The 26,084-nt window shown below is 43.4% G+C and overlaps 1 protein-coding gene across 1 annotated transcript; it reads right to left on the bottom strand.

Moving 5' to 3' along the window:
• Positions 1–1,214: 1,214 nt before the first annotated feature.
• Positions 1,215–1,505, bottom strand: LOC125122290 (small cysteine and glycine repeat-containing protein 9-like). Its single transcript, XM_047770498.1, has one exon. It carries the CDS (start codon positions 1,503–1,505, stop codon positions 1,215–1,217), a length of 291 nt encoding a protein of 96 aa, XP_047626454.1.
• Between the last annotated feature and the right edge of the window lie 24,579 nt (positions 1,506–26,084).

Here is a 26,084-nt window from a genome sequence, read left to right as displayed (position 1 = left end):
TAAAATGGGTCAAATACAACCCCCACGGAAATGTTGGAACAGAAGTAGCCAAGTGTATAGAGAAGGGTCCAGGTGAGCTCACTCCATCCCTTCTTTTCTGAATGGACCTGGAAGCGGAGCAGCGTGCAAATGACAGGAGAGGAGCCCCCTGTTGCACTGCTGGGGGACTGGGCTGGAAACTAGGGCTTGGTCGCTGTGGTGCAACCACTCCTGCCTACTGAGGCGAGGGAACCCACTCAGTCAGCAGCTGGGGAGTTTACCGCACAAAATCAAGAGAAAATACACAGCCATGGGAGGCAAGGCCAAGGACACCAGCAAGAACAAGAGCCTTGCAGGACCAACCATGGCATTCAAGCTCGCCGCTCTGGCCAGTGCCTCCCAGGCTCTTCAGAAACCACTGGGCACCAGAGCGTAGCGACCGCGCATGTCCTGCCTTCCTTTAGGGCCCATTTTTCATTGCTTAGATTTTGCAAAAGTTACAAAGACCCCCATCCACTACTCACCACCTATCCCCACCCTGGAAGATCCTTGGGTGAGTCTGAGTACAGACACCCCTCAGATGACATCATTAGAGGTTAGCAGAAATGGGGGGCTATGCATGTCTCTGATAAAAGGCTCCAGGAGCAGGGTCCCATCCCGGGGCTACCCCGGGATAGGGGGTGGGGATGCAGAAGCATGGGAGCCAGCATCGCACTTATGGCACAGGAGATGCGGGCACTAACAAAGAACTGACAAAACATGTGGCAAGTAAAGCGATTTCCTTGTGCGTTAAGCCATTTTATTAGGCAATTTAAAAGAGCAAATACAGAGAAGACTGCACAGAGGCAGAAAGCTCCAAAATGACCCAAATTCATGCCTGAATATTTATAAAATGTTAAACAACACAGATGAACAAACTAGGGTTTGTTCATAAATTAGGGTTTTCAGCAATATTATGTTTTTGGCTTTGCCCAGCAATCTTATCATCGGTTCTCTGTCGCATATTTGTTTCATGTTGTTTCATGCAGTACTGTGCAGTTGCAGTCAATTTGGCCAAGTGTGAGCAAAGAAAGATCTCAGAAGGACAAAGCATGAGGCACAGGAAGCACAAGAAGAAGAGCTGGTGACAGAGGCTTAGGAGGAAGAAGTGGACCAAAGCAGTGAAGCAGTCTTACCAGCAGGAGAATGGGTAGCCTCCCACAGCTCCAGGGCAGGGTAGGAACCAGACTCACCACCTAGCAGCAGCACTGCTTCTGGCAGCAGCTTTTCTGCTGGCAACAGCCCTTCCCACAGCCACAGCCACATGAGTTGCACCTGCAGGTGCGGCGGTAGCAGCAGACCACGGGGGTGCTGCAGCAGCCCCCACAGCAGCCACAGCAGCAGGGGCAGCAGCCAGAGCAGCAGCCCACCCGGTAGCATCTGCAGCTGGTGCAGCTGTTGCAGCCACCACAGCCACCACTGCAGCCACCACAGCCACCACTGCAGCCGCCACAGCCACCACAACTTCCACAGCCACAGCAGCCCATGGTGTAGTTAGAGAGGACTCAGGAGAGGTGAGGAGGAGACTCGGGAGGTGAGGGAGGTGTGATGCCACCTTCTGCTGGGCAGGCCCTTATGTACCAACACTGGGGACAGGAGAGGGAAGACACATGACCACTTCCCTGTAATTGTTTATTTCAGTTTTCTGTTGGAAAACCTCAGCCTCCTCCTGCTGCTCATTTCCCTACTAGACATTTTTAGTCTCACCAAGTCGTGTCTTTTCAGTCAAGCTAAATTTACCTTTGGAATATTTAGCAAAAGACCTATCCCTATTTTCAAATACGACCAGTCTTGGAATAGACGAGCTGGGGGTACCCACCTGCCTGTTGATGTTTGCCTTTGCTCACTCATATTTTCCCAGGGGAATCATGTATTTGCCTTGATAGCTCTCCAGCAAAAATTCCTAGGGGTCCTTTTAGTGGGAGAAAGAGAATAAAGAACATTAAAAAAAGAACGTAACTTTCAACATCACTGTTGCCCTCATTGGTCTGAATATCACAGATCAAAGAGGCCACATATACAAAAACTATCAGATAGGTCTGCTTCTCTTGCCAGAGATAGGTGCCCTGAGTGCAAGCAGTGAACTCACTAAGCAAATGATAAAAAAAATCACCCTCACTGGGGGATCCCAGAGTCTCCAGGTCCATCTTCAGGACCTCCGCATCCTCAAATTTCTGCCTTGTAATTAATTCTTCTTGTATGAGTCATGTTTGTACGTCCAGTCTTAGTCATAGAGCAGGTGACAAGGCAGCAGAGAAGTAAGGGTCTTCTAGGAAGACCCTCTGTTCCCCCAAAAGCCCCCCTCCTCAGACATCTGGCTGACTTCCGCAGCATCAGCTCAGGACTCACATTACATCCTTGGCTGCAAAAGGGCTATGTTGGCTTCTGCAGGTGTGTTTGGTGGAACACTAATTCCATAGGATGGTAAAGCCTACAATACAAAAGATATTCAAACACGTTTGAAAAGTAATACATGTAAGCAAAGCGAAACAGGCTTTTTGACTGTAGATCTTCTTAGAGCTTCAACTGGTCATGTGACTCGCAAAGGTGCAAACCTACTAGACCGTTGTGCCAACTTTCACTCAAGACAACACCACTTTCCTTTACTCCAAAGGTGAGAGCTCCCAATACTAACCCAGGTTCAGATCCTGATGGTGGATTTAGAAAAGCATCCTCATGGTAGAGAAGAGAAAGGGTACGGCAGCGGTTCTCACACTGTTCGGTCTCAGGAGCCCTTCTGCAGTTAAAAACGCATTAAGGACCCCAAAGCATTGTTGTGTGTCTTATATTTATTGCTATTTGTGTTAGAAACTAACACTAAGACATCTTTTAAAATATGTATTTATGAATTCATTTAAAAATAGCAAAGAGCTCCTGCTGTGGCTCAGTGGTAATGAACCTGACTAGCGTCCATGAGGATGCGGGTTGGATCCCTGACCGTGCACAGTGGGTTAAGGATCTGGCATTGCCGTGAGCTGTGGTTTAGGGTCGCAGACGCAGCTCAGATCTGGCATTGCTGTGGCTGTGGCGTAGACCAGCAACTGCAGCTCTGATTTGACCCCTAGCCTGAATATTTCCATATACCTTGGGTGTGGCCCTAAAATGAAAAACAACAACAACAAAAAAACCAAAGTGTTCACATAAATAACACATTTGGGGGACAAATACATTTTCCGAAAAAGAAAAAAAGAAAAATTCAGTGAGCCCAGTGACATTATTTTACATTTTTGCACATCTCTATGTGTCTGATTTAATGTCTGGTTTAAAGATGGCTTAGAGGAGTTCCCATATGGAGCAGTGGGTTAAGAATCCAACTGCAGCAGCTCAAGTCACTGCAGAGGTGTGGGTTCCACCCCTGCCTGCAGTGGGTTAAAGGATCCAGTGTTGCTACAGCTCAGTGTAGGTCACAGCAGCTGCTTGGATTCAAGCCCTGGCTCAGGAACTTCCATGTGCTGTGGGTGTGGCCATTAAGGGGGAAGAAAAAAAGGTGGCTTAGAGACAGTTGGATGTTCACATTCACCTCTGTGTTGAATCATTGTATTATGATGCTTAGATTGAAGTAAATAAAGAAAATCAGCCTCAAACAGACAGGCAGTTGAAAAGGCAGATTATCCAACCCTCAGGGTAATCCAGGGATCCTAGGTGGTTCCTGAGGAAACAAACAACTTAAAAGTGTTTCCAGCTATTGAGTTTCAGCTCCTCAAGTATAAATCTCTGTGCCAATTTGCAGAATTTTACTGCTGTGTTAGAAGAGCTAACCCATGCTGCTATAATTTTCTAATGGTGCACATTTTTTCCTACTCAGCAATCCTCAGTAACTGCCTTTGTCTTTAAAAGAAAGTCCAGACTCACCAGTAGACATTAAATACCCTCAACAATCTGGATTCCTTTAACCCTTTCAGCCTAATCCTCTGTCCAGAGCTCTAGGGGCGCCCAAGGCCACAGGAGAAGGCGGAGCTTAGTAATTCATACCACCCCTGCTGCAGGAGTAGGTAATCTTCATGGTACAGGTGCCAGTGCTGAATGTTGTATTAAGCACTTAGAAATAAAGACGGAGACAAAAGCAGTGAAAGAGGCACGACTCAGAAAAATAAAACACATGGGGAATGTAAATTGGTACGACCACTATGGAAACTGTATGGAGGTTCTTCAAAAAACTTAAAAAAAAATTACCATATGATACAGCAATCCCATTCCTAGGCATCGATCCAGAGAAAACCGTAATCCGAAAAGATACATGCACCCCAGTGTTCATTACAGCACTATTTACAGTAACCAAGACATGGAAGCAACCAAATGTCCACTGACAGAGCAACGGATAAAGAAGAAGTGATACATATATACAATGGAATATTAGCCATAAAATGAAATAATGCTATTTGAGGCAACATGGACAAACCTCAAGATTACTATACTAACTAAAGTAAGCCAGACAGTGAAAGACAAACAACATATGATATCACTTATACGTGGAATCTCCAAAAAGGATGAAAATGAACTTATTTGCAGACCAGAAACAGACTCACAGACTTTGAAAACAAACTTACGGTTACCAAAAGGGAAAGGGGATGGATCAGGGATTTGGGAGTGGCATATGCACCCTATTGGATATGGAATGGATGGTCATTGGGGACCTGCTATATGGCACAGGCAACTCTACTCAATATTCTGTGCTACCCTATATGGGAAAGGAATCTGAAAAAGAATGGATGTGTGTATATACATAAATGCATCACTTTGCTGTAGAGCAGACATTAACACAACATTGTAAATCAACTACACTTTAATAAAGTTAAAAAATAGAAATAAATAGATATGTTGAAGGGAAAAAAAAGAAAGAAACACACAAGAAGAAACTGTCAACAGAACAGATGCAGGCGGTGAATGCAGGGCAGCAGCAGATCTTGCCTGTAACTCAGACCTTTGTGTTTTCATGAAGGAAGCACTCCAGCCAGGCAGCCACACCCTTAACTTCTATGCTCAGGTACCTCCCCCGGCGTCTATGGCCTTAGCTGAAAACACCCTCTTCCATCTTCACAATTCTATTCGTTTTTGTTTTGGCCACACCCACAGCATGCAGAAGTTCCCAGGCTAGGAATCAAACCCATGCTACAGCAATGGCCAGAGCCACAGCAGTGACAGTGCCAGATCCTTAACCCACTGAGCCACCAGGGAAGTCCCAAATTCTACCCATTTTTAAAAATTCAGTTCGAGGGAGTTCCTGTTGTGGTGCAGCAGAAACAAATCCGACTAGTATCCATGAGGTTGTAGGTTCAGTCCCTGAACTCGTTCAGTGGGCAGTGGTGTAGGTCACAGATGAGTCTCAGATTTCACTTTGCTGTGGCTGTGGTGTAGGCTGGCAGCTGTAGCTCTGATTTGACCCCTAGCCTGGGAACTTCCATATGCCGCAGGTATGGCCCTAAAAAAGCAAAAAATAAAAATAAATAAAATAAAATAAATAAAAATGCAGTTCAAGTGTTAGCCATTTCCCGTCACTCCAACCAAAATTAATCTTTCCTTTTTCTTCCCTTCTGTTTGGTTGTATCTCCATCGCGTTGTAATAAAGAAAGGGATGAATGGGGCAGGGAAACCGGGAGGAAATGGTGTTGCCACGGAGATAAAGGAGAGATGAGGTAAGGTCACCCCTCCACCACCACCGCCACCATCACTACCAGTGACATTCATGGAAGTAGCTGGACCCTGGTTCACCTGTTTCCTCTCCCCTGCTGGCTCTCCTTCTCCCTGCAATGACCACTCCCAATCTTATTCCCTGCAACCCCTTCACTCAAGTCTATAAACCTGCTAGAATCTGTACTCAACCTCTCTCTCCTTTTTGCCTCCCGGTTACAAACTAGGAGATGCCCCCTCCCCTCCCCCCATCAAAGACCAGAGCCTCCAGCTATTTTCTCAAAACCACCCCCTCTGGCTTCTTAAATCTCCTTTCTCAAGAATCTTCTTCCTCTCAGTACCCCATGCCCCAGGTATTTAGTGAGCACCTACTGAGTGCTTGCTTGTCATAGGCACGGCAGACATAGCAATGGATTCCTGCAGCTTCCTGGAACCTTCTCATCAGCATCCCAAACCTTGAAGATGGCATTTCTCCCACCTTCCGCTGGATCCAGGCTGCCTCCCCATCTTGCTGCTGCCTTCTATTTCTCCTCCCCTGGACAGAGACACTTGGAAAAAGTGTGGTCCCAAAACAAGCTCCCTCTAGATGACAGGCATGAGAATGATGCTTCACAATGCACGGGTAGCGGATCATCATGAGGTATCCTGCAATATCTTACAGTTTAAACTGTCAATCATCCCTTGGTAAAGCTGGGGAAACATACCATAAAGTAGGGGTTGAGTGGGAGGATCACGAATGAGGGAAAGAGCAGTCAGCAAAGAAGGCGCAAGAGGATATACGGGCAAGTCTTTTAATATCCAGAACAAATAGGAGAAAACAAAATACTACCGCAAATTTCACTATTGAATTACTGATAACTGGAGAGCACGTTATCCGTATTTAATATAGCTTTTGCTTTTTCTGACAATGAAAGCCACACACATGCATGGTAGACAAGTTGACAAGTACATAGAAAACAAAGAAAATACATATTCCACCCCCCATCACACTTTCCTGAAATAACTTCTGTTCCCTTTGTAATTATCTTCCAGAATTTTGTGTAGACACCGATGCATTGTTTTAAAAACAAAATTAGACATTATAGTGAATATCCTGGGTGTCATTGTTTTATTCACTTACTGTAATTTCTAAAAATCTTCACCCCAAACCCCCCCAAACTATTTCACTCAAACCCCCAAACAACCACTTTACCTAAACCACTCGAATTCAAGTCCTTAATGGCCCCCAGGAGGCTAAATCCAGCACACGCTCTTTGGACAACTTTGATTTCCAAGACCTACGCAGTTGACACATCTCTTTCTTGACACATTCCTACCGCTTGGCTTTGATTCCTTTGTTGAATACTGTAGACTTTATTACATGGATTAACCGCCTTTGAAAATATTATTTTTCTGAAGAAGACTTTCATCAGTCTCAAATGTTTTCAATGATCTTTTCCCAGCGTGGGATTTTTTTTTTCTCTTTTGTGGGGAGGTGAGAGGAAGGTCTTCTGAGACTGATATGGATAATGAGGGAGCTATAACTTTTTACCCGCTGGAGTCTAGACCGGTACTACCACCAGAACTCGGTACTATTCTGAGCTGGCCACTGTGGCTGCCACCTACCACATGTGGCTATGGAGTACTGAAAATGTAACTAATGAGGCTGAAGGACCAAGTTTTTTACTTATATAATTTTGATTAATTTACTTTTAAATAGCCGTGTATGGTGAGTGGCTTCCATGTAGGACAGCACAGCTCCAGACTCACAGCACCTTAAAAGGAGGCAGCACGGCTCATCCTTCTTTGTGAATTCATCAAAATTTAATAATCGTCTACCACATTCCCAACACTGTGCAGCACTTGGAAAAAAAAGATGAATGAGAGGTGAAACTGGCCTTAAAGAGGCATAAAAAGCGCAGCAAAAAGGACACGGAAGCAAGGACAATAATGTAACATGAACACTCCTACAACAGAAGGGACAAGTGGAAACCATGCAGAAAGTCAGATCAGTTAATTAAATTCCTAGCATCTCACATGTTTTCTGATGTACAATACAGTCCGCTCTTCTCTAACACTTGTTTCAAAAACTCAAATTTGTTCCAAAGAGGACATTATGCTAAGTCAGTAAGCCAGACCCAGAACGCCAATTTTGCATGTTCTCACTTATAGGTAGAATCTTAAAAAGTCAAACTCTTAGAACCAGAGTAGAATGTTGGCTGCCCTGGGGCTGGAGGATTGGGAGGAACGGGGCGATGATGGTCAAAGGGCACAAAGTAGCTGTTATAACAGGAATAAGTTCTAGGGATCTAACTACACCGTGGTGACTCCCGCTTACAACAATGCATCATATACTTGAACTCTGCTCCAGAGAGTGGCTCCTCACTGTGCACACACGCACACACTAACTATGTGAGGTGATGGATGTGTCACTTAACGTCATTATGGTAAATCATTTCACAACAGAGACGTATCTCAAGGCATCACATTGCACACCTTAAACAGATACAATTTTCCTTTTTTAATGGTACCTCAGTAAAGCTGGAAAAAAAATGGGTTCCGAGAAGGCTGATATGTTAGGGAACGATTTGAGCATAAAGCAAATTTTGTGTTTGCTGGTGTGGGATTCTGTGCATGAGACACACCAAGTAAATGCAGATAGCTGCACCCAGCTAACACACACACACACACACACACACACACACACGCACGCACGCGCACACACACACACACACTTCAAACAACTGCCAGCTACCTGTGTGATGAGCTTCACTCATTACACCCGTAAGTACAAATTTCCTCCCATTTCACACATGCCCCTTTCACAACTTGACAATAGCACAACTGCAACCTTTCTCAGGCCCACTTCCACAAGCAAACTCCGGGTCTCTTTCAAGGTAAAGTATCATATTTATCATAGGATTTACATATTTTAAAACATATAATGTGTGAAATTGTGCATAATTTTTACTACATTTCTATTTTTTACCAAGTCATTGGCGAAGTTTTGAGTGCTCTTTCCCAACTCCCTAATGCTGTCTGTTTTTGTTTATTTTTTAGGGCCACACCCGCAGGATATGGAGGTTCCCAGGCTAGGATAAGAGCTATAGCTGCTGGCCTATGCCATGGCTGCAGCAACTCCAGATCCAAGCCACGTCTGCAGCCTCCACCACAGCTCACAGAAACACTGGGTCCTTAACCCAATGAGTGAGGCCAGGGATCGAACCTGTGTCTGACACTAGTCAGATTGTTTCCGCTGAGCCACGACGGGAACTCCAACCCTGTGGTTTTATTGCCCAAGTCTGTAGAGTGCCACAATGTTTAAAAACTCCTGTGTTGTGTTATAGCTGCACTGACTGTTGGTATAGAAAATAATCTCAGCCCTAAGAGCATCTGGCATCTAGATCTTGGATTCTAAATACTTGCCTTTCACCAGTAAAAGAACCAGACTCCTTAGAAAAAAGGCTGATTCCAGATCTGGGGCTGGGCAAAGATGATAAAAGCTTTGAACACCTTGTGCCAAGACGATAAGTGAGTCCTCAACAAATGATGGAGACTTTTTGTTTTTTTTCTTTTTAGGGCTGTACCTGCAGCACACAGAGGTTTCCAGGCTAGGGGTCGAATCAGAGCTGCAGCTTCTGGCCTATGCCACAGCCACAGAAATACAAGATCTGAGCAGTGTCTGTGACCTACACCACAGCTCATGGCAATTCCCGATACTTAACTCACTGATCGAGGCCAGGGCTTAAACCCGCATCCCCATAAATACCAGTCAGGTTTGCTACCGTTGAGCAACTACGGGAACTCCTGGAGATATTTTTTAAAAACTACGGAAGCCAACTTGCAGGTGTGGCCCCAGACAAAATCTTGTCCTGCTTGAGTATCAAAATAATGATAGCAACAGATTGTAACTCATCAAATAGATTGGGATCATTCTCTCCATTAACATGCACTGATATAAAAGAATAAATGGGAGACTATGCATCCTCCACTTGACCAGATGTGGTTGAATTGCTCTGCAAAGTGGTCGTAGCAATTTACACTCCCACCCAACAGGGCATGAAAAGTCCAGTCATTCAACACTCTTACCAATATCTGGTATCATCAGTCTTGAACATTTTGATAATCGGGTGGGTATACATTTTATACCCCCAGCTTGGGTACCACATTGTGGTTTGAATTTGCATGTTTCTAATTACAGTTATCACGTGTCAAGTTTTACTCTCTGGGACTCCTCAATTTATATCCTACTTCTATCTATCCATCTACCTATCTATCTATCTATCTATCTATCCATCTCTCCCACCCCTGCCCCCCCGCACCCTGTATATATGTTGGACTGGATCTTCTTTCCTCGGTCGACTGCTCATCCCCTCTGGAAATACCCTCACAGACACACCCAGAAATAATGTTTTACCAGATATCTGGATATGTGCCTTAGCCACTCAAGATGCCTACATCTTTTAGATATTGAGAATTCCTATTCAGAAACTAATAGGGTTCACTTGTTCTCTTTTTTTAATGTCCTTCAACAAAACAATAATTTTCTCCTTAAAGAACTGCATGTCATTAGATTTATTCACTGCTTTATGAGAATTTTTCCTGCTCTTTTGAAAGTGTTCTTTTTTAAATTACATTTTCTATTTGATGGGTAAGAAATTTCTTTGTTGCTGAATACTGATGTTTTTGAGGATTTTTTTTTTCTCTCCTTTGGGACTTCTTATCACATCTAGAATGTTAGTGTCAGTTTCCCAAATGGAGACATAGTATGAGGCATTTCCTAGGCTTCTTTGACTATGAAATCCATTTTTTTTTTTTTTTTGGTCTCTTTAGGGCCACATATGGCAGTTCCCAGGCAAGGGGTCTAATCAGAGCTACAGCTGCCGGCCTGCATCACAGCCACAGTAATGCCAGACCCAAGCCGCATCTTCGACCTACACCACAGCTCAATGCAACACCAGGTCCTTAACCCACTGAGGGAAGCCAGGGATCGAACCTGAAACGTCATGGTTCCTAGTCAGATTCGTTTGCCACTGCGCCATAGTGGGAACTCCCTGAAATCCATTTTTAATAGTAAAGACTCTATACATCTAATCTATTGCTTGGTAAGGGTGATTAGATAAGATGTCGAATAAAAGGCATCTAAGTAGACTAAAGGATGGAGACAGTTAGCCTCCGACCTCTTTCTTCTGCAGGCTGTTGCTGATCAGCAAGAGCAGAGGGAAAGCTGGCTGTCCTCAGCTTAGACCATGCAGAAGAATCCAGAGAACTGCGCTCACACAGGCAGACAAATCGGAAAAATACAGTGTTTCATTAAATATTTCAGTAGTTCTGATTCCCTGTTTAAGACAAGTGAATTTTACAAAAATTTTAAAAAATCAAGGTGTGTGCATCCATGAGGTATTAACAAACAGGAAATAAGCGGCTGCCACAGAAACTGGTCCAAACAGCAACGAGGAAACAAATTGCACGTCATGTGTCAGGCCCCCAGATGGAGTATATAAGGGCCCCTTGGGAGAGGCAAGCATCAGATCTTCTCACCTCCTGAGTCTCCTCACCTCTCCTGAGTCCTCTCTAACGACACCATGGGTTGCTGTGGCTGTGGAAGTTGTGGTGGCTGTGGCGGCTGCAGCAGTGGCTGTGGTGGCTACAGCGATGGGTGCGGTGGCTGCAGTGGTGGCTGTGGTGGCTGCAACAGCTGCACCAGCTGCAGATGCTACCGGGTGGGCTGCTGCTCCGGCTGCTGCCCCTGCTGCTGTGGCTGCTGTGGGGGCTGCTGCAGCACCCCCGTGGTCTGCTGCTACCGCCACACCTGCAGCTGCAACGCGTGTGGCTGTGGCTGTGGGAAGGGCTGTTGCCAGCAGAAGTGCTGTTGCCAGCAGAAGAGCTGCTGCAAGAAGCAGTGCTGCTGCTAGGTGGCTGCGGCCTCCAGTTAAGTTTGCTGGGAGCAAGCTCATCTGTTGGGAAGGCTTTGCTCCAACGCTCCCCATCTCTCTCCGTGACCTGGAAGTCACTCAGGCACACTCAAGAGCAATCATTGGCTATTTTCTTCTCTGTCATATCACAAACTGATCCTTTCAAAAGACCCTGCTACTGAGGTGAACAAGAACTATGAAAACAAGACAGCCCGGCTGCTGGAGATGGATTCACTTATTGAACAAACTGAAAACCGAATCACAGTCACTAACTTCTTTGCTTTTCGTAAATTCTTTCCCACAAGGTCAGTGCCTGCTCTTCTTTTCATGGTGCCATTACATGGCATTTCGTCTGTTTCTTTCTGCCCAGCAGTTCTGTACTGCTGAAAATTAAATCATAAAGAGAAGAATGCATACATTGATGGCCAAAGATCTCTCCTTTTAACTCTATTTCTTGTCTTGCTATGAAAGGAACTTCTGTGGTCTCTAAATTCCGGCAAGATAAATAAAGAAACCCTTGTTGGGAAGAATCTCCCCAGTTGTCAGATTCCTTTCTTTTACAATCACAGATGCATGAGGGGACGATCACAAGCCGGTCTCAGAGCAGCCTTATGAACCCAAGTTCCATTTCCTCGTCTCACTGTTTGTGACGCTCATTTCTTTGCAGTCAATGGAAATGTTACCACTCGTTCCGAAAATGCCTACCTCTCACCTTGCTTTGAAGCCAGTTTGGGTTGTTGCCACTCCGGAGGAATAGCAGGTGTTTTACCCCAAATTTAGCCTATCCCCATCCCTGGAAAGGATATTCTTAGGATGAACATAATACATTTCAAATCTTCCACCCAAAATGCTTATCACAGAGAGGGATGTTTGGACAAGGTCGTGACCAGGTCAGGCAAGCAGGCATCTGGCTCTTAGGTATCGACGGCTCTGTGCCAGGCTGTGCTGAGATGGACTGGGAGCCGGGGGTACCCAGGAGCCATCAAAATTCACTGACCCCAGTTTAAGCCTCCACCTAAAGATTTAGGTCCCAACCTCTTTGTTCTTACTCTTCTTGGAAATGCTGAAAAGGTTTTAATTTTGTATTTGCCACTTTCTGAGAGTAATTCTCTACCTCATTCTTATGAAAAGAACAAATAAGGAGGCAAAGTGGATGTTGATCAAGGACCCCCCACACACACACACTATTTATGCACATAAATGGGCAGGATGATGAAGACTTACGAGGACTTGTGAAATCTCTGCGTGACATGGGGATAAGGATGACAAGGACTCCTAGCCAAGCCGCAGTGAGAACACACCATGAGTACCTGACTGTCACGACAGAGGAAAAATCCTTGTGAATGCAAATCTAACACAGAGGAAAAGACATGTATAAAACTGAAGAATTCAATGACTACACGTAGTAGGTTTAGACATTAGGAAAAATGAATCTATACTGACTTTGTGCCATATCCTACATTTTTAGAAACTTAAACATTTACCATGAGACAGGAGACATTCTAAACAATTCAGCACAAAGGATGACCTGTGTTTTTAGAAGGACTCTCGGTATAGAAATCCATGCTCTCCGTGGTCCCCCGAACCTCTACCCCAGAACTTACCATCGTCCAGATGTACAACTCGAGGCTTCCTGCCTTCATGATTCCCCTCATCCACTGCACACTTAGAGGTAACACCTAGGAGTCTGCTCATCAGAAGTCTTTATAGACCTAAGGACAGTTTTGGTCTCTCTCTCTCTCTCTCCTTTTTAAATATCCCACAGCCTTAACTTTCTTAGCCTCAGTAGAGTTAAAAACAGAACAGACAACCTCAAAGTGTAACCTCCAGAGCCAGCAGCAATTGGTACCATTTAGGAACTCATAACAAATTCACATTCTCAAGGAGTCTGGGGTGTGGCCAGTAACCTGGGTTCTAACAAGTCCTCCAGGTGATTCTGAAATGTGCTCAAGTTTGAGATCTTTGGAATCTATCAATATCAAGGAAGGTTTTTTTTCCATATAAATTTGGAATACCGTCTCATAATAAGTTCCTAGTTAACTATTTCTATCTTTTTCCTGTGAAGATCTTTTTAATAGATAATCTTTATAGCTACACCCATGGCACATGGAGGCTCCCAGGCTAGGAGTCGAATCGGAGCTGTAGCCACTGGCCTACACCACAGCCACAACAATGCCAGATCCAAGCCACATCTGCGACCTACACCACAGTTCAGAGCAGCACCAGATCCTTAACCTACTGAGCGAGGTCAGGGATCGAACCTGCGTCCTCATGGATACTACCAGTCAGATTCATTTCCACTGAGCCACAATGGGAACTCCAGATGAAGAGTTCTTAGACTTGACACCAAAAACACAAATGAAAGAAGAAAAAAATTCACAAATTGGACCTCATCGAATTTAAAAATGTTTGCTCTGTTACAGACCTTGTTGAGAGGAGGAACAGACAAGCTATAGACTTGGAGAAAATATTTATAAACCACATATCCAGCAAAGGACATGTATCTAGACTATAATAAAGAACTCTCAAAACTCCATAGTAAGAAAAAAAGCAACAAGTTAGAAAATGGTCAAAAGCCATGAATAGACAATTCACTGAAGAGGATATACAGATGACAATACACACATGGAAAGGTGTTCCACGTCATTAGCCATTAGAAAAGTGCAAATTAAAACCATAGTGAGGAGTTCCCGTCGTGGCAAAGCGGAAATGAATCCAACTAGGAACCATGAGGTTACAGGTTCGATCCCTTGCCTCGCTCAGTGGGTTAAGGATCCAGCATTACCGTGAGCTGTGGTGTGGATCACAGATGTGGCTGGGATCCAGTGTTGCTGTGGCTCTGGCGTAGGCTGGCAGCAACAGCTCTGATTAGACCCCTAGCCTGGGAACCTCCATATGCAGTGGGTGTGGCCCTAAAAAAAGACAAAAGGCAAAAAAATAAAACAAACAAACGAAACAACAACAAAAAACTCTTTAAAAAATTTAAAAAATAAAAAATAAAAAATAAAACCGTAGTGAGATATCACTACATACCCAACAGAATGGCCAAAATAAAAAATAGTGACAACCCAAAGCTGGCAAGGATGTAAAGAAATGGAGTCACTCAAACACTCTTAGCAAGAAGGGAAAATGGTACAGCCCTTCTGGGAAAGTAGATGGCAGTGTCTTACAAAACCACATACATGTTTATACCGTACGATTCAGCAGTCGTACACTCAGACATCTATCCTGGTAAAATGAAAACTTAATGTTCACCCAAAAACCTATACATAAATGCTTATAGCAGCTTGATTCATAATAACCCCAAACTAGAAACAGCTCTGAAGTCCTACAACAGGTGCAGAGTCAAACAAGCTTTGACTGCACCATCCCTGGAATATCACAGACTGACACATGCAAAACTTGGATGATTTCAGTTGAAAGGATCTGAGGGAAAAAGGCCAGATCAAAAGGATACATACTGTATAATTCTGTGTATATAACATCCTTGAGATAACAAAAGTGCAGAGATGGAGAACAGAGGAGTGCTTACTAGTGGTTAGAGAGGAAGGGAGGGGAGAGAGTGAATGTGACAATAACAGGGTGACATGAGGGGTCCTGGTGATGGGACTGCTGTGTCTTCACTGCGGTGGTCACACACATCCACACATGCAATAAAATTGCATAGACGTAAGTACACACATAGAAGTAAGGACACAAAACTGAGTGCCCTGTAAAACTGGTGAAACCTCACACTGTCAAAGTAACATCAGTTTCTCGGCTGTGATTTTGCACTGTGGTTGTGCAAGATGTTACTATTGGGGGGAACTGGGGAAACGGTGTGTGTAGGTCATCTTTGCATTATTTCTTTTTTAATGAAGTACAGTCCATCTATAATGTTGTCAGTTTCAGATGTACAGCAAAGCGATTCAGTGATAACACACATATGTATCTTTTTTTTAGATTCTTTTCCCTTATAGGTTATTATAAAATATTGAAAATAGTTCCCAGGAGTGCCCCTTGTGGCTCAGAGGAAACAAATCTGACTATTATCCGTGAGGATTTGATCCCTGGCCTTGCTCAGTGGATTAAGGATCCAATGTTGCCGTGAGCTGTGGTGTAGGTCAAAGATGCGGCTTGGATCTGGTGTTGCTGTGCCTGTGGTGTAGGCTGACAGCTACAGCTCTGATTCAACCCCTAGCCTGGGAACTTCCACATGCCACAGGTGGGGCCCTAAAAAAGCCAAAAAAAAAAAAAAAAGTTCCCTGTGCTATACAGTAAGTCCTTATTGGTTATCTTTTTTCTTTTTTCTCTTTTCTTTTTTTTTTTTTTTTTGTCATTTGTCTGTTTTAGGGCTGGAGGTTCCCAGGCCAGGGATCCAATCAGAGCTACAGCTGCTGGCATACACCACAGCCACAGCAATGAGGGAGCTGAACCAGGTCTGAGACTTACACTGCAGCTCACAGCAACTCCAGATCCTTAGCCCACTGGGAAAAACCAGGAATCGAACCTGTGTCCTCATGGATACTAGTCGGGTTTGTTAACCTCTGAGCCACGACAGGACTCCCATGTTATCTATTTTACATTTAATAGTGTGTATGTGTTAATCTCAAACTCCTAATTTACCTCCTTCTTTTCCTCTTTGGTAACTGTGGGTTTTTCTTTGTCTGTTGGTCTATTTCTGTTTTGTATATAAATTCATTTGTATAATTTTTTAGATTTTTTAGATTTGTATTTCTCTGTTGGACTTATTTCACTTAGTATAATAATCTCTAGGTGTATCCATGTTACTGCAAATGGCATTATTTCATTTTTTTTTTTTTTAATGGCTGAGTGGTATCCCATTGTATGTAGGTACCGCATCTTCTTTATCCATTCATCTGCTGATGGACATTTAGGTTGCTTCCTTGTCTTGGCTATTGTAACTAGTGATGCCATGAACGCTGGGGTGCGTGTATCTTTCCAAATTATTGTTTTCTCCGGATATATGTGCATTATTTCTTATAAGTGCCTGTAAATATACAACCATCTCCAAATAAAAGGTTTTAAAACTAAATAAAAATTAAGCTGCAAAGAACTTGTCTAGATCAATATGGCACCTGGGCTGACCGAGAGCACAAAACCCTCCTTTCCAGCCCCTCTCTGGCAGCTCCCTTTGCAAGCTCTCAGCCTGGATTGTCCTATCTTCACTATGTATACTTGGTGGATTTCTTCCTTCCTTCAAAACCTCCAATTCTTTCTCCAGTACCATCAACCCCAGTACGAGCCACTGCCTCTTTACTGAAATCCCAATGCAACCTCCCCACCATACTCCATGCTTCACCCTTATCCCAACTAAATTCCATTTTCCCCATGGCAGCTAGGGTTTGGACCACACCACACTCGAGCTGACAATACGCCAATGCTTCCCTTCACAGTCTGGGTTTGTTTTAACCCATTACCCAGCCTGCAAGGCTCTACAAGGTCTGACCCCTGCCCGCCACCCCCATGCATCAGCCTCACTCACCAGCCACACCTGCCTTCCAACCATTTCTCAAACACATAAAGCGTGTGCCAACTTGCACACTTTTGCCCTAGCTGTTTTCTATGCCTGGAACAACGCTTTCCAAATCTTTGCACAGATGATGCCTGCTTAATTTTTCGGGTCTAAAATTAAATCTCATCTCCTTAGAGTGTTCCTTTCTGATCACTCGACCTGAAGTAGCCCCTAAATTGCCGTGTTCTAAACACTGGATTTCTGCTTCTCCGTTGGCCCTTGTGTATTGATTGTTTCTTTCGATCTCTCCGTGACAGTGGAGTCCTGTCTGCCTGTCTACTCAGTGCTGTGTGCTGGTGCCTGCAACAGTGCCAGGCCACACACATGGGAAACACCCACTTTAAAAAAAAACAAGCTCTGCGAGGCTTTCTCTCCAGCTGTCCTCCCTCCCCCATCATTCACAGACTCAGTTACTCCCTAACCTGTGTGAACAGCTGCCTTTTACATGATCTTACTGGTTCATCAACACAATCACGCCTGCGCTTGTTTACAAGACCTTGAGCTTCTAGGGGGCTGGAGCGACGTGTTTTGGTTTTGAATTCCCAGGTCCTTTCACAGTAAAGGCATCAATTAATATTTGATGAATGGATGACTTCTCTCTCTTTCCAGAGGATAGCAGGTGGCCACATCACCAGGAATCCACTTAAAGCCATTTACAAGGCCAGTGACGAGGGGTACAGAGCAGTGTCACACGTGAGGCATACGAGGGTCAGACACAGAAGAGCAGACCCTTCCCTGCTCACCGAAGTAGGCAGTTCCGCAGCCGTGTCCTTAAGTGTCTGGCCAAAGACATTCTTCACAGAAAACTCGCAAAATAAAGGAGCAAAGCTGAAAACCAAAAGCACAATTATGTCTGCTGGAAGGAATTAAATTGGACTGCTTTTTAAAAAGGCACATCATCTAAAACAGCAGGGAAAGGAAAGCCCGATGATAACCACAACAAAAAAATCCATTCAAAATCAAATCAGTGGTTTTCATAAGGGATGCCCAAGTGACATTTCTTCCTGGAGGTCACCAGAGCAGGTGATGGAAACTCAGAGAATCAAGTTATCCTGAAAGCAAATATTCTTCCCACCCTTTTTTTGTTTGTTTGTTTTTGTTTTGTTGTTGTTTGTTTTTTTCTTGGCTGACCTATAGCATATGGTGTTCCCAGGTCAGGTATCAGATCCAAGCCACAGTTTTTGACCTGGCCACAGTTGTGGCAACACAGGATCCTTTTAACCTACTGTGCCGGCTGTCGATAGAACTTGCATCCCAGCACTTCAGAGACGCCATTGATCCCATTGTGTCACAGCAGGAACTCCCAATATTCCTTTTTTTAAAAAAATCCATACTAATGTAAGATCATGCTGATGCCATTTTAAAAGAAGACATTAAGGGAGTCCCCTGGTGGCCTAGCTGTTGAAGATTTGACATAGTCACTGCTATGGCTCAGGTTACTGCTGTGGCTAGGGTTCAAGTCCTGGCCTGGGAACTTCTGCAAGCTGTGGTGATCTCCTAAATTTTTTTTTTTTTTTTTTTGGTCTTTATCCAGGGCCACGCCTGCAGCATATGGAGATTCCCAGGCTAGGGGTCTAATCAGAGCTGTAGCCACCACCCTATGCCAGGGCCACAGCAAGGCAGGATCCGAGCCACATCTGCACCTACACCACAGCTCACAGCAATGCCAGATCCTTAACCCACTGAGTGAGGACAGGGATCGAACCCGCAACCTCATGGTTCCTAGTCAGATTTATTAACCACTGAGTCACGACAGGAACTCCTGATCTCCCAATTTAATCTAGAGTTTTTGTGGTGGTGGTTTTCGTTGCTTGTTACAAAAAAATGTAGTAATTGAATACAAGCAAAATTGAGCTGCCAAAAAAAAAAAAAATATGGGCCCAATAGTTGGACAAGAAAAAGAAAACCTTTGAAATGAGAAACTTCAAATGTCTAATCTGTGTGGATACTTGTTAACACTCTCCATATAAGGGTCCCAACAGGTTTTCAACAGTCCAGAAACTCGGCTTCCAGAGAGAGGACTGACCCCAGCTACCTCCCACCAACCCCCCCACTTGCAAAACTTGCTGTACCAGCCCCACCTGCCCCGAGGGCAAGGCCTTTCCTCAGCTCAATCACCAGCCTCTTTGTCCTGGGGTAGAAAGATCTGCCAGCAGCACCAAGGCAAGAACAAAGAGATACGCCCAATTCTCTGGGACTCAATGTCTGCAAAACAGCTTTTGACTATTTTTCAAGGAGGGTGTTCATGGATATTCTTTTCTCTTTGAGCTATATGTCACAGGATGGAGCAATGAATTAGAAACCAAGAACCACTAAAGGCAACATAAAAAAGGTGTCTGGGACACTCTGCTCCCCCACCAGGAGCCGGCAAGTAGGACCAGAATCTTCCTTAAGCCCTTTTCAACGAGAGCTGAGTGTTTTTGCCCAGAAATAACCAGCTCTGTAATTGCTCCTAAGACTCTGAGAATCCAGCGGGAGAGGCTATAATTACCACTGGCAGCTCTACGAAGCCTATTAAACTTGAGGTCAGAAAAGAGCCTGAGTGTTTTAAGGTTGATCGGCTAGGATGGGTCGGGAGGATGTGGCAGATGGAAGACGTACACTGACTGGGGTGTTCGAACAGCTAATGGGAGGGAGAACATGAAGTAAGACCTTAAGAGCAAGAGACCAGTATTACTATTTGTCTTTTTCTTAGTTCAGGGATTGGTGCCTTGGAACAAACATTGATTAGGAAGGGGGGAAGTGGCATCATTTTGTCCATGTCACAGTATAGCTGTCCTCCTGTTGATAAGGCACTAAACCTCTCTAAAAAGCCCTTTCCTCCTTTGTAAACCCTGGGGCTCAAACGCTCCCAAGGGTCCCTCTAGGTGTTAAAGTCTTCAGTGAATTCAGTGATAACTCATATAATGACCCACGTTAACTAAAAAGTATTCCTTAGACATAGGCTTATTAAAGGAATTACTGGTTTATCCACAGAGGGCAGGAGTTATTTTTATTTGATCTCGATGGAAGATTTCATTTTTATTAACTCGATGTATACAACTAATGGGTGAAATTTACTTCTCAAATTTATTTTCATGGATGAAGGGTTAAGCAGATAATGCTAGAATTATAAATTAATATAAGCATATAGATCCCAATTTTCTTCTTAAAAATTAGGCCACTTCTAAAAGAAATGTAGACTCTGAAGAAGTAAAATCTTGAGGAGACCCCTTGAGGGTTAAGAATCTGGCATTGTCACTGCTGTGACTCGGGTCACTGCTCTGGCACAGGTTCAACCCGTGGCCCAGGAACTTCCATATGCCACCAGCATAGCCAAAAAACAACCAACCCATCCCCACCCCCCGAAATATTAAAATTAAAAATTTCAAAGTAAAACTTGAGAGTAAAATCCACCATGATAATAATTAAGATACAATAACAGTCACCACTTACAGAAGGCATACGTACATCGATCTAATTTAATTCTGATGGTAATCCAGAAAGATCAGTATCATGACATTTTACAAAGGGAAAAACTACTGTTGAGGGAAATTAAACGAGCTGCCAAAGGTGCAATGCTTTCTGAGGTGAGGAGCTGGAATTTGAACCCAGATTTGAAAGATTCTACAGCCCAAGTTCTTAATTACTGCGCTGCCAACGCCAGCGGGGCCGCAGAAACTGTGGGTTGCTGGATAAACTAGGGCAACAGGTGGGGTGGGGATGACCAGATGCCTCGGTATGTTTTAGCAGTAACTACAAGCACTGTTCATTCTCTCTGGATAAGGACAATCAATTTATTGGGAAATATTTGATGACAAATAAATTATTTCCTGATTTGCGCTGTATCCCTTTCAAAGCAGTAGAGAAACATAGAGAGCAGGTGTTTTCTAAGCTGGGGGACAGGATGATTTTCCATTTGGACCTTGGCTAGTCCACTGCCAGCTGTATCTTCTCTTCCACCTTCCATGTCGCCTCAACCCACACACGATGCAGTAAGTCATCACATTTTCTCATCCCAGACACAGCCTGTCTGGTTTCCTTATCCCAGAATCTAAGGTAGTAGCATCTCAGATGAAATTTTAGAATACTCATCCATAAAGTGCTAAAACCTAATCGATTATGACTAGACTGCTCATCACAACATCACTTGAGCAAATGGATAATATTTGGTAAGTGGCTGATGGCAAAAGCCATTCCAGGAAGGGAAGCAGTGGAACCACCAGACACATCGTCATCAGGAAATGAGTCACAGGGACCCATTTCATCGCCCCTGGGAAATGAGTCAAAGGAATTCAATTTAGGATGATGTATGTATTTAGTTCACTTGTTTAACTGCTCAAAAAAAAAAAAAAAAAAAGAGAAGTGAGAGAGAGAGCGAGCCTCCCACTTGCTAGCATTGGTTTGGTGCTAGAGATTCAGATGAAGTCCCCACAGTCTGGTTAGGGGAAGTTAAATAGCTGAATGACTTACCCATGCATACAGTTTTTATTTTACTTAGGCATCTTTAATTGAGGTATCATTCATGCACTATAAATTTCTGCTTTTTAAAGTGTATAACTCAACGGTTTTGAGTATATTCACAAAATTCACTATTTAATTTAGGATCATTTTTTTATCACCGTCTCAAGAAGCGCTTTACCCATTAGCAGTCATTTATTATTCCTCCATTCCCACAAGCCCTGGAAAAATCACCATTCTACTTTTTGTCTCAATGGATTTGCCTATTTTGAACATTCCATGTAAGTGGAATCACAAGTATGCGGCTTTTTGTAGCTGGTTTATTTCACTTAGCAGGTTTTCAAGGCTCATCCATGTCACAGAATGAATCAGTACTTAAATTATTCCATTGTATGGTTGTGCTACATTTTATTAGTCCATTTACCAGTTGATGGGCATTTGGGTTGTTTCCATTTTTTGTCTATTATAAATAATGTTGCAATGAACGTTCAATGTACAAGTTTTTCTGTGGACATATGTTTTTATTTCCCTGGGGTATATACATCAAAGTGGAATTGCTGAGACATACAGTAACTTTACGTTGAACTTTTCGAAGAACTGCCAAACTGTTTTCCAAAGTAACTGTATCAAATGATATTTAAAATTAAATTCACACCAGCAATGTATGAGGGTTCCCATTTCTCTGCATTCTTCTTTTTTTTTTTTTTTTTTTTTTTGCTTTTGCTTTTTAGGGCCGAACCCGCGGCACATGGAGGTTCCTAGCCTAGGGGTTGAATCAGAGCTACAGCTGCTGGCCTACACCACAGCCACAGCAACAGAGGATCCAAGCCGTGTGCGACCCACACCACAGCTCATGGCAACGCCAGATCCTTAACCCACTGAGTGAGGCCAGGGATCGAACCCTGAAACCTCATGGTGCTTAGTTGGATCTGTTTGCAGTGTGCCACATGGGAACTCCCATTTCTCTGCATTCTTGCTAACACTTGTTAGTCTTTTTTATTATAGCCATCACAGTAGGTGTAAAGTGATATCTCACTGTAGTTTGTATATCCTTAATGACTAATGATATTGAACATTGTTTTTAATGTTCTTACTGGCCATTTGTATATCTTCTTTGGAAAAATGTCAATCCAGATCCTTTGCACATTTTTTAGTTAGGTCATTTGCCTTTTTATTGTTTAGTTTAAAAAGTGCTCCAAACAGTTAAAACTACAAAAAGTAATGTATTACACTTATATCAGTTTGAAATATGTTTAAAACTCATATATAAGCATAATATTTTGTCTTACAATTTCAATATTTTATGAATGGATATTTCAAAAAATTAAGTTAGATACAGTCATTAAAAAGGAAAACATACGTAAGAAGTGTTAAGAGCTCTACCAAGTCTTACACAGACAGTAAAAAACAGTGCCAAATAAGTTCAGATTTTATTACAGGAAAAAAATAATTTATCTACTGCATATACTAAATAGGTGCTTTTTGTCACCTGTTATGCTTCTCATTTGTATACTGGCCACACGACTTTTTCCAATGATAAGGAAAATTACCAATGGTTGCTAGATATCCATCAATAATTGATGAGTCTTCATATAACCTGAACCACAAACTATTGTTCAAACTCAGTAACACTTTCTTTTCTAAAGATGCCAAGACAAATGTCATGTGTATTTATTGTCTCTTCAGGGATGTGACAATTCCATTTCTAAGAAGATGGAACCATCTTTTTCTCATATAATTTTCAATCTTCTAATACTTATGATATTGCCCTATTTTGAAATCTTAGCCAAAATAATTTCAAAGTTTTAAAATGGTGTTTTTTTTTTTCCAATCACCTCAAATGGGTCTTTTTTTTAAAATATGTTTTAGTCTATAGATTTTTTTTTCCCCCTGCATCAGAGCATGTGGAAATTCCCAGGCCAGGGATAGAATCCACATCACAGTAGTAACCTGAGCCACAGCATTGACAATGCCAGGTTCTTAACCTGCTGAGCCACTAGGGAACTCCCTAAAAAATTCTTTTTTTTTTTTGTCTTTTTTGCTATTTCTTGGGCCGCTCCTGCGGCATATGGAGGTTCCCAGGCTAGGGGTCCAATCGGAGCTGTAGCCACCGGCCTACGCCAGAGCCACAGCAACGCAGGATCTGAGCCGCGTCTGCAACCTACACCACAGCTCACGGCAACACCGGATCGTTAACCCACTGAGCAAGGGCAGGGACTGAACCCGCAACCTCATGGTTCCTAGTCGGATTCGTTAACCACTGCGCCACGACGGGAACTCCTAAAAAATTCTTAATTACCCAAAATGGTTGAGTTTTTCTGCATTATAACTACTACCTAAGTCTTGGTTCCCAAGTAAGTCCAGACAAGCTATAAGGTAGGGGCTGCCCATTGAGGTGAACAGAGAGATCTCTAAATCAGCAAATGTCACTCCCATTTATCCAATGGCCTGAGCCAGATGTCTGGGAGTCATGTGATTATTCTCTTCCTCTTCCTCTTAAAATTTACACCATCTCCCCATTATGGTGGTTCAAGTCACTATCATTTTTCACATAAATGACTAAAAACACAATCAGTTAAAATTTTGCACACTTTTTGGCTCAGATCTATCCATTCCAGGGATTAAGTGATGGAACTGTGATTATGCAAAGATGCTGAAAGCATGGTTCCTGATTACAGAGAATGCAAACAACCTAAAGTTTCAACTAGATGGGCAAACTCTAGCCTGCAGACCTGGTTTTGTAGATTCACTGGAACAGGGTGGAGTCAACTTATTACACATTGCTTAGGGCCACTCTGGCTCTACTCAGGACAGAGGCCATGTGGCTTGCAAAGTCTTAAATAACTATCTGACATTTAAAGAAAAAGCCTACAAATGCCTATTCTATAGGACTAGTGAAGAAATATATGGTCTGACCAAAAAGACATATAAATTACAGCCATTAAAAATGACTTCAGGAGTTCCCATCATGGCTCAGGGGTTAATGAATCTGACTAGGAACCAAGAGGTTGTAGGTTGTAGGTTCGATCCCTGGCCTTGCTCAGTGGATTAAGGATCCGGCGTTGCCATGAGCTGTGGTGTAGGTTGCAGATGTGGCTCGGATCCTGGGTTGCTGTGGTGTAGGCCAGCAGCTACAGCTCTGATTATTCCCCTAGCCTGGGAACCTCCATGTGCCACAGATGCAGCCCTGAAAAAGGCAAAAAGACAAAAAAAAAAAAAAAGACTTTATACACCATTTACAAGGTACTTGTCATGTTAAAATTTAAATGCTGATGGAGTTCCTGATGTGGCATGGTAAGTTAAGGATCCAGAGATGTTTCTGTGGTGGCTCAGAAGGCTGCTGAGGCATGGGTTTGATCTCTGGCCAGGCACAGTGGGCTATGGATCTGGCGTTGCCACAGCTGTGGCGTAGGTTGCAGGTGCGGCCAAAAAAAGAAAGAAAAGAAATCAGATGATATAATACTTGCATAAATTGTATACAACAAACCAGTTATAGTTTGGAAGAATTCTACACCAAAATTTTGATATTGGTGATCTGAGATCATTTTTTTCAGGTAATTTTCTCTTTTAAGTTTCCTTCAGTTGGGGGAAAATGAAGTTTTCTTCAGGATTACATTTTCTGCAAAAATGCAAGACAATGAACTGAAGGAACTGCTTTTAAAATGGTTAGGGTAGGAGTGCCCATTGTGGTGCAGTGGAAACAAATCCAACTAGTAACCATGAAGTTTCAGGTTCGATCCCTAGCCTCGCTCAGTGGGTTAAGGATAAGGATCCAGCAGTTGCCATGAGCTGTGGCGTAGGTCACAAACCAGGCTCGGATCCAGTGTTGCTGTGGCTGTGGTGTAGGCCAACGGCTACAACTCCGATTCAGCCTCTGGCCTGGGAACCTCCCTCCATATGCCGTGGGTGCGGCCCTAAAAATCAAACAAATAAAAAAAATTAAAAAAAAAATAAAATGGGTATGGTATGAGAAAAACAACTTTAAACACCATTTCTTTAAAATCACCAGAGGAACCACTGGCCTCCTTCAGTTCCCTGGGCCATACCTTGGTCAAGATTCATGTACCCTCATCCTTAAAGCCACCATTCTTGAGCCAACCACTCCATGGTGGACTGGTGTGGTTCAACTGTCACCAAGAGCTCTCTCGGGAGTTCTAGGGGGGCTTCTGTTCCGTCCGCAGAGCCCCACCCTTTTTCCAGCGACGGGCTTCGTGGTGATGGTGAAACCTGTGCTCCTTGACACGACACTTCACACAAATCTTCATCTGACAGCATCGCCCAATGCCTTTAGCTACGATGTGGTCAATTCTGGCCTATTTCTTTACTAATCCTTTTGAATATATAGCTTCACACTGACTCCTCATTCTTAAAAACATTTAAAACAGGACATCCTTAGAAGGGAACTTAGTTCAAATGTGCTTTCACATAATTTGATTTTTTTTTTTGTCTTTGTCTTTTCAGGGCCGCACCTGCAGCATAGAGGTTCCGAGGCTAGGAGACCAATTGGAGCTGTAGCCACTGGCCTATGTCACAGGCACAGCAACACAGGATCTGAGCCACACCACTGAGAGAGGCTAGGGATAGAACCC

Source organism: Phacochoerus africanus, chromosome 3 (genome assembly GCF_016906955.1).
Source record: "Phacochoerus africanus isolate WHEZ1 chromosome 3, ROS_Pafr_v1, whole genome shotgun sequence".
NCBI lineage: Eukaryota > Metazoa > Chordata > Mammalia > Artiodactyla > Suidae > Phacochoerus > Phacochoerus africanus.
The sequence above is the reverse complement of the archived record's forward strand: the minus strand, read 5'-3'. Positions and strand labels throughout refer to the sequence as shown.